Source organism: Hippichthys cyanospilos, chromosome 11, assembly GCF_059441005.1.
Source record: "Hippichthys cyanospilos isolate Australia breed blue-spotted pipefish chromosome 11, RoL_Hcya_1.0, whole genome shotgun sequence".
NCBI lineage: Eukaryota > Metazoa > Chordata > Actinopteri > Syngnathiformes > Syngnathidae > Hippichthys > Hippichthys cyanospilos.
The window spans coordinates 16887893-16896313 of NC_142379.1; the positions used below are offsets into that span (position 1 = coordinate 16887893).

General features: G+C 39.9%; 1 protein-coding gene across 1 annotated transcript in view; it reads left to right on the top strand.

Moving 5' to 3' along the window:
* arhgef17 (Rho guanine nucleotide exchange factor (GEF) 17) overlaps positions 1–7702 on the top strand; it is a 55559-nt gene extending 47857 nt beyond the window's left edge. Inside the window, exons 16-24 of the mRNA XM_088426824.1 lie at positions 23–142; positions 903–1170; positions 1256–1342; positions 1492–1559; positions 2451–2599; positions 2664–2838; positions 2948–3043; positions 3207–3389; positions 4066–7702. Coding sequence (XP_088282950.1) covers positions 23–142; positions 903–1170; positions 1256–1342; positions 1492–1559; positions 2451–2599; positions 2664–2838; positions 2948–3043; positions 3207–3389; positions 4066–4274 — 1355 coding nt within the window. The 3' untranslated portion in view covers positions 4275–7702. The remainder of the gene's footprint in view (positions 1–22; positions 143–902; positions 1171–1255; positions 1343–1491; positions 1560–2450; positions 2600–2663; positions 2839–2947; positions 3044–3206; positions 3390–4065) is intronic.
* Positions 7703–8421: the final 719 nt, after the last annotated feature.

The following is an 8421-nucleotide window of genomic DNA, read 5'->3' on the forward strand; positions in this document are numbered from 1 at the left end:
TTTGCCTGTTAATCTCTTTCAGGACCAGGTGCTGAGCTTGTCCCTTTTGACAGTGACGACACAGATGAAGAGGATTCACCAAGCCCTTCATCCACGCTACAGAGTCAAGCCAGTCAATCCACCATATCCTCCAGTTATGGCAGTAAGTTAAACTACACTCATATGGTACAATCATACAACATTTTGACAAAAGTATTGGGGAACCCAGCGAATACACCAATAGAAGGTAAACATCCTCCCAAAATATTACTTTGGTATCATAGCTGAAACATAATATAGCATTTGTGGGAAAATGGTGGAACCCTTGAGGATAAAATTTCAGAAAAATTGATTGGGGCTTTGATGTATAAATCAAAATATTATCTTATTAAGAAGGCATTACATATAATCTATTGCTCACTGATGTCACCACCTTTAACCTACTGTGCAGAGGTGTAGGGAAATACATATAAGAGACTCATAGGTGATGGAAGAGTTCAATGCAAGCCCCAGTTGCTGAAATAATCATTTCCTAACCTTGATTGAGCTAAAGCCTGTGTTACAATCCGCAAATTTCACAACGTACCACAACCAAAACTATCATAAAAAGTATACACACCAGTGTATACTAAGTGATGTGCTTGTCTAAAGTTCCTCATACTGAATTTGTGTAAACTCAGGGCCTGCACAACGAACGGGTCAGTGCACAGGTTAATTGAGTATTGCACCATCTAGTGGAAAACCTTTTAACTTCTGTGTCAGTATTATACAGTACGTTAGCACAGATAGATGACCAAATAAGTGAGATTGGATAAGATTCCGTGGCATGCCGGATAGTCTCTCACTATACGGTCACTGATAAATCACTGATTTGTCCATTTAACATTTATCCTCACTGTCCCTCATTCATCTCTCTCCTAAAGATGAAGAGGCTCCATGCGCCAAAGACTTGGCTACCGAGACCACCAGCAGCGAGGAGGAACAGGAGTTTTCAGTGTCAAGCTCATATTCAGCTCCGGGGATGTTGTCTGTCAGCGGAGGAGGTCGAGGCAACACGGAGAGCCCCATGGACGGCCGCGCTATGCGCCGCTCCTCCCGAGGATCCTTCACCAGAGCCAGTCTGGAAGACCTGCTCAGTATTGACCCAGAAGCCTATCAGAGCTCTGTGTGGCTTGGCACGGAGGACGGATGGTGTGTGGTTCACCTATGGTCAAAAATACTTTGACCAAAGCTAGTTTCGTCTCCTAATATTCTGGGATACTTCTATTCCTGGCAGCATCCATGTGTACCAGTCCTCAGACAACATTCGCAACCGCAAAAACAGCATGAAGATGCAGCACGCAGCCTCCATTTTGTGTATACTGTAAGTGTCATTCTTGCATTATTGCGTTACTTTAACATACAGTACGTTAAGTGTGTAAATAGTCTCTGTAGCCACACTCATGACTTACTATATGATACCTACTTACATGTTTTGTTCTACAGTATATTCTACCTTTTTGTTTTACGCAGGTATTTAGACAACAAAGTCTTTGTATCGTTGGCTAATGGCGAAGTGATCGTCTATCAGAGAGAAGCAGGTAACCTCAAAGTGTGAGCATTATGTGTGGTTATGACGAACAATAATAATGTTAGTCTGTGTCTCTCTTCTTATTATGGTTATTATATACATATATTGTACTTTTCTATTGTAAATATATACATATTTACATATTCTTACCTAGACCTACAATAAAAACAATCCCTAGTTGAATAATATACAGATGCATTATATCAGAGCTTCTCAATTATATTTTGCACAACCCCAGGAAAGAGAAAACCTTTAGCGCCACCCCCCCCCCACCCCACCCCCTCCCACTTGCCACGCCGACCATAAATAAGATTATTTAAAAAAATAAAAATTGTATAAGTAAGTAAGTAAGTAAGTATATACTCTAGCTGTAAGTACACCTGAAACTGTATCCTTTTTAACATTGACAAAAGGGAAAAAAACTAAGGAAAAAGCAATATAAAACTGTTAACTATTTTTCACACTTCATATGGCAAAAACAAATCTTTTTCCCTGGGGTCATCCGCACCCCCCCTGGCATCGCCTCGTGCCCCCCCAGGGGGGCCCGTCCAACTAATTGAAAAGCACTGCATTATATTAATACGAACTTGCTACCCTTTGCTTGGTAATGTGCTTCACAGTTTTGAAATATAATTGACAACACCCTGTGAGCTTAGTTTTTGAAACGTCTAATAAAATCAGCTGTAACTGATCAATCAATCTGCTGCCTTGCGGGCCTGATACAAACAAGATAGTTGACAATGTACACCGGTCGTCACAGGTCCCTACCCGTCATAGGCCATTGGTGTCTGAAGTGTGGCCTTATTGACTTTTCTGTCAGTTTCAGCAAAAACTGGCTAAAATGGAAGTGCTCTCCTTATTTTATGAAGGGCTTATACCACTGTCACTTTCTCATCTGCAGGTAGTTTCTGGGACTCTCAATCTTCTCAGACATTAGTTCTCGGCACTCCCAGCAGCCCCGTCACCAAAATGGTTCCGGTCGGGGGAAAACTATGGTGCAGCTCCCAGAACAGAATCCTAATCATTAACTCCGCTACGCTGATGCAAGAGGTAAGCGATGCAGTGAGAGCCTCATTGAGGATTGATGCCGAACGGGTCCCTCTCCCTGTCCCAGCATTGCTTTCAGGTGGGAAAGGAAAGCAGCCGATGTGTGACTTGTATGGTGGCATACGGTCACGGTGTATGGTTGGCCCTGCAGGGCAGTGCGCATGTCAAACTCTACCACGCCCAAACATGGGAGAGCCTGATAGAAGTGGATGTGGCGCCCGCAGTTCATAAAATGCTTGCAGGTAAGCGCATAATGTAATGTCCCATAATGTTAGTCGTTAGCCCTTCCCCTTCCTATTCTGCACCCGCTGCACCTCCATTTTGGCTATATTGTTCCTTGCTATCTCTCAGGTGCAGATGCGATCATCAGGCAGCACAAAGCCGCTTGCTTGAGAATCACAGCGTTGCTGGCGTGTAAGGATCTATTGTGGATTGGAACCAGTGCAGGTATTAATTTGTCAACTTCACTTTTCCTTTATAGATCGAAATGTTCACTATTGACATGCGCCGGCGATCTTGGGAAATGTGTGGTTGAAAAAGCCCAACACTTGCTGGTATCATTTGCCCATCTCTATTTTTCTGAATTGCTTTTGTCATTTTTGCTTTCCAGGCGTGGTCCTCACATTGCCCATCTCAGCAGTGAGTTCTGGAACAGGCGCATGTGCAGTGAAAACCCCCCTCGTTCCAATGGGGTCTGCCCACGGACACACAGGCCATGTTCGATTCCTGACAGCAGTCGAGCTACCGGAAGGTTTGGGAATGAACTTCCGTCCACCAGCGTCGGATTCCACAGGTAGTGCAGATAATTGCAAGTACATTATTTATTTGTTCGTAACTAAAAATTGATGGTTGGAAACTCAAATCTTACCTACTGATCCAAAATCAAGAATCAAGGTGTATTCGTTTCACTGTCTATCCACAATTGGACCACATTCAAGAATGAAATTAAAGCTTCAAACTGAAAAATATCGTGACTCTTTATTATAGAAGTCAATACTCATTCAAGGTCAAATTAAGCATCGCCCACATTATACAGACAAGAGGTGATAAAATACCAAGATGTGTTCTGCTGTTATCTGAGCAAAAGATGCTTTGATTGAAGAATCTTTGAGCTAAAACATATTTTGTTTCGACTAACATGTTTAATGTTAGTAATTGATACGTTATGTGTTGCTCTATTTTGGAATTGGATGACCAATATTAATTTGCTATGTAGGAAAAAGGTATATAAAAAGATTGTTAAAATGATGGATGGATGGAAGGCAATTTGATACTTTTGACTGGCACTGTATTCAAATTCTTACAATCCAAATTTCCAAATGATCAAAATAACACCACATGTGCTGTGCTGTTGAATTGTCCAGCAACAAGTAGCAGGGTGACAAAAGACCTGACAAAAGTTCTTTGTGATGTAGCGAATTTAACGTTTTTAAAGCCCAGGAATCCTGTCTGTGTTCCCATTTTCCAAGGCAAACAGTCACAGGACAGCACCATCGATGATGGAAACCTTCAAAGACACGAGTCCACTCGGCGCCGTGCCTCCGCCCACTTGCCTCCAAAAACCAATCTGCTCGTCATATCAGGTGGAGATGGCTATGAGGACTTCCGACTGAACAATAGCAGTGAGACTGTCGGACGGGATGACAGCACCAATCACCTTTTGCTGTGGAGGGTCTGAGATAATCAAGCCCAGTTTGGACCCAGCTTTCCACTTGCTGCGTACAGATGCTTCTGCCTTGCGTAGGTTGTTGGGTGTTCTTTTAGTTCTGCACCAGTTTTCACGAGCATTTTGGCTCTGAAATCCATCTTAAACGTACACGTGATTATGTTCGCCTCAAACCTAGTCCTGGTGTTTATGTTTACTCTAGGATGGGGTACACAACATTGAGTGGATTGTTTTTTGTTGTTGTTTTTTTTAAATCATGGCTTATTAAATCGCCTTGAAACGGAATTCAAAGACAGAAGACACGAAGGTCAAATACTCCTCGTCTTTTATCTCAACTTGAGTCGTAAAATGTTGCTATTCTCATGTTGTAACAAAATGTTTGAAGTCAAAAAGGAGCTATCGCGAAAAACGTTACATGTTGTAGTGAAAAGTAATTTTGTACAATGTTAGTGGTATCGAGATGCTGATGATGAACTCGTTCAATCCCAAAGGCATTCAATCCCTGGTACTTATTTTTATCTTTTGAAAAAAAAAATAAAAAAATAAGTGTTTGGCTAAAGCAGGGACTAAACACGGCTGGTTCAAATAATTATAAACGTAAATAGTTTAGCACCTAAAGTAATCAATTACTTCAGTGCTGTTTTACTTAAAGTAATTGACTATTTCTGTATGTATTTACAGTAACTGATTATATTAGTTCCTGAGTACCTAAAGAAATTGATTACTTTAGTACTTTGATACTTCTAAATTAGTACTTGTGTACCTAAAAAAAATGATTATTTTAGTACGTTGGTACCTAAAGTAACCGTAGTACAAAATTAACTAAAGAATCAATTACAACAAGATTTTAGTCTCTTAAGTAATCAATTACTTTAATCCTCGATTATTTAGTCCTTAACTCATTTTCTACAGGACTGAAACTTAATGTCTGGACTCTTAAAAAAATATTAACACGTACAGTATCTTTGGGATTCAATGAGCGAAAAAGAGCTTCAGCCTTCAGATAGGCTTCTCAAAACTTTAGTTGAGATCAACTTGATGTCGCCATATCGTCAGCAGACAGCTAAAATTTAATACTGACAAAAAAACGTGTTGAGCAAGATCCAAGCACCTTAAGAAGGTGCAACTTGTTCAGAACTATATTTGGTGCATAGGTCAAATCCATCATCTCTAATTACCCTGAGTTACTAGCCATTTATTCCTCAATCTTCATTCATGTGTGTGATTTCCAACAATCATTTTCCACTTAATGTTTAAATGCCAGAGAAATGTAAGTAATGTGTCTTCACAGACAAAAAGTGCATTAGCATGACTATGCCAAAGCATTCTTTCTATGTCTTAGTTTGAATGATCGCAAGACTTATTTTTGCCAGAATAACCTGCCAGGAAGGATAATCGGCACATAGATTGCTGACCTCTAGAGCAGGGGCTTTTTTTTTCTAGTTGATAAGTAGCAGATGAAGGTAGTTATGTACAGTATTTATGGTTTTGACTTCAAGGTATTCTGAACAGCACTTAATTTATAGAAGATGTAGCTTTCACCTTTTCTTCGTGAGTCGAGGTACAACAAGGTCGCAATGTCAATTCCGGGGCATGCCGATTGAGCACAGCACAGGGAATAACAGAGGCCTCAAAGATAATTGATTTTTTTTTTCGTAACACTTTCCCAATTTGATCATTTGAAGGCCGCAACTGCAAATATCTTTACGTATGTCATTTTTGCAAGTGGAAAAAATTGCATAAATGCATATTGGTTTTGTTTATTCTTTTAATATGTGTGTGAGTGACATAGTATGATTCATTTTCACCGGCTATAATTTCAGTCTTTTGTGTGAGTGTGCTAGATACTTACTGAGTGGGTCAGAAGGACAAGTGCTAAGCACCTGCACGTGCCTTCAGAAGGCTAGAAGTTAAGCCATTTTACACCTTTACGTGCACACGCACACTCGCAGATGTCAGTGGAAGTGAAGGACAGGTGAATGTATCCTTACACGGGCCGGAGCCTCGGGATTTGCGGTTTAGCGCTGATCATTTTGGATCTCTCCAAGCTGAGAAAGGGCGCCATCAGCCATCTGGATTCCTCACCTCATGCATCAACATTAGGTGAACTCTCCTGCTGCGAGTGGGAGCTAATTGCTTAAGCGGATTCAACCGGCCATTGTGCTATCTGCTTTGTAGTTAATGAGATATTTGCCTTGCGTCTGTCTTAGCATTTTGTGACTGTTTTCTATCGTGGTTTGGTTGCAATTTTTGCCCGTATACTTCAGTTTGATCTGAGGTCAGTATGTTGTTGGCCACATTAGAGATCTGAATACTGTAGGGCAAAAGCACATTTTTTTTTTTTTTGGGGGGGGTTGATCAGAACTTCGCTGATCAAATCAAATCTGATTTTTTTTTTTTATTACTTTTGTTCAAAGCTAAAAGAATGCTTTCATGTAATGCTGAGACATCAGGCAAATAAGATTTCTGGAAAAGCCACAGTAAGTAGTAAAAGGTTATCGTTGATTGTTTTGTGATGGTCAAGTGCCAAAATCAGTGACAATGCTGTACAGTAACTCATGCTGGCTATAGGGTCCAAAAGAGTATGCGGCTTTTTGTTTATGTGCGCAAACCGTGACAACATTCTTTCCATATCTGTGTGCAAACATCATTGTGAGGTTTTCCCATTTGACTGTGATGTGTGCAAACATCATTGTGATGTTTTCCCATTTGACTGTAAGTTGTCCACTTAAGGAAAAAAATGAGTAGGCACAATGTTTTGATGGTTGGCCCAACACATTCCTAAAATATTTCAAATTGATGTCTGAATCAAACTGATTTTCTGTCTTTGCCTCATAGTTACCTTCCTTTATTTCCTCAATTAAAAATGGTGTTTTTCAGCAGCCATATTTTGCGCTCAACCGATGTTGACCGCAATACTAAAAAAAGAAAAGGATAATCTGGCTCATGAATCCCTAAAAAGTTATTCAGCTTGTATGTAACCTCCTCATGCCTGGTGTGGGCAAAGTCTTTATTGTTGTAAATATTGATATAAATGGCCTTTTTTTGTAAATAATGCACCCAAGGTCCCCAATTGTTGATATGAGTCTGATGGCATATTTTTATATATATTTGTGTAAAGCTTTTTGTTTGTATTTTTTTTTTCATTATTATTCCTTCCAGCATGCCCTGTGAGCACCACATGTAAATTATACCCGTCATCTCTCCAAAAAGAAGAGATGGGCTATCTTGTGACCAAGCAAAAGAACTGTGCCATTTGTTTTTGCTGGTAGCCAATGTCACTCTTGATTGTGTTTTCAACATGATGGATGTCTGAAAGGGGTAAATGGCTGCAGGTGCTTGACATCTTGTAGTTGTCATGTCACTTCCTGCGTTTACCTGTTCTTGTTTTGTCATTGTTGATTCATACATGTACCAGTAATTAAATATGTTCACTGGTGCCACTGTGTTTGTCATCCAATGAAATATCAGATTCATAATCGCAGTGAAAACACGTATGTTGGGTTAATAGGTACTGTCGATGCAGATCCCGGCCGCCATGTGGTGGTCACCGCTGGAATGAGTTTAAGATTGAAAAGAAATAACTCTTCCAATGTTTTTGTACTGTAAGTTGGCAAAGCAACCAACTTTTCCCTCAGGACGTCAAACAGGCCCAATGTAGACAATTTCATTGCCACCAAATGCTAGACCATTTTAGAAACCTACCTCTTGTGGATAGAACTGAAGTTTTAAAATTCATGCATGACATTTTCTGGGATTTCACCAAATGATTAAGAAAAAGTCCTTGCAAGTGTTAAAAATTGTAATCAGTGCTAATACAGTGCTAATTCCCTCTCAACAGTTTTGACAAAGCTCCTCTCAACTGGAAACAAATGAAACACTTGTGTTTTGGCAAAGGTGATTTTTTTTTTTTTTAATCAGGTAAGTAATAAAATAAAACCATAATGAATGTGATACCTATGAGAGACACGGTACAACTTTCCTTGTCTAATTTGCAAATATTGTGTGAAAAAGAATCAGGTTCACCAGCTGTTTACACCAAGGGAACTTTTTCCTAATAGAAGCCACACAATACTTGTTACATATTTATTAACCTTTCAAACAGAATTAACTAGAGGTCATATTGCATTTGATTTAAGCCTTTATTTACTCTGGGAGG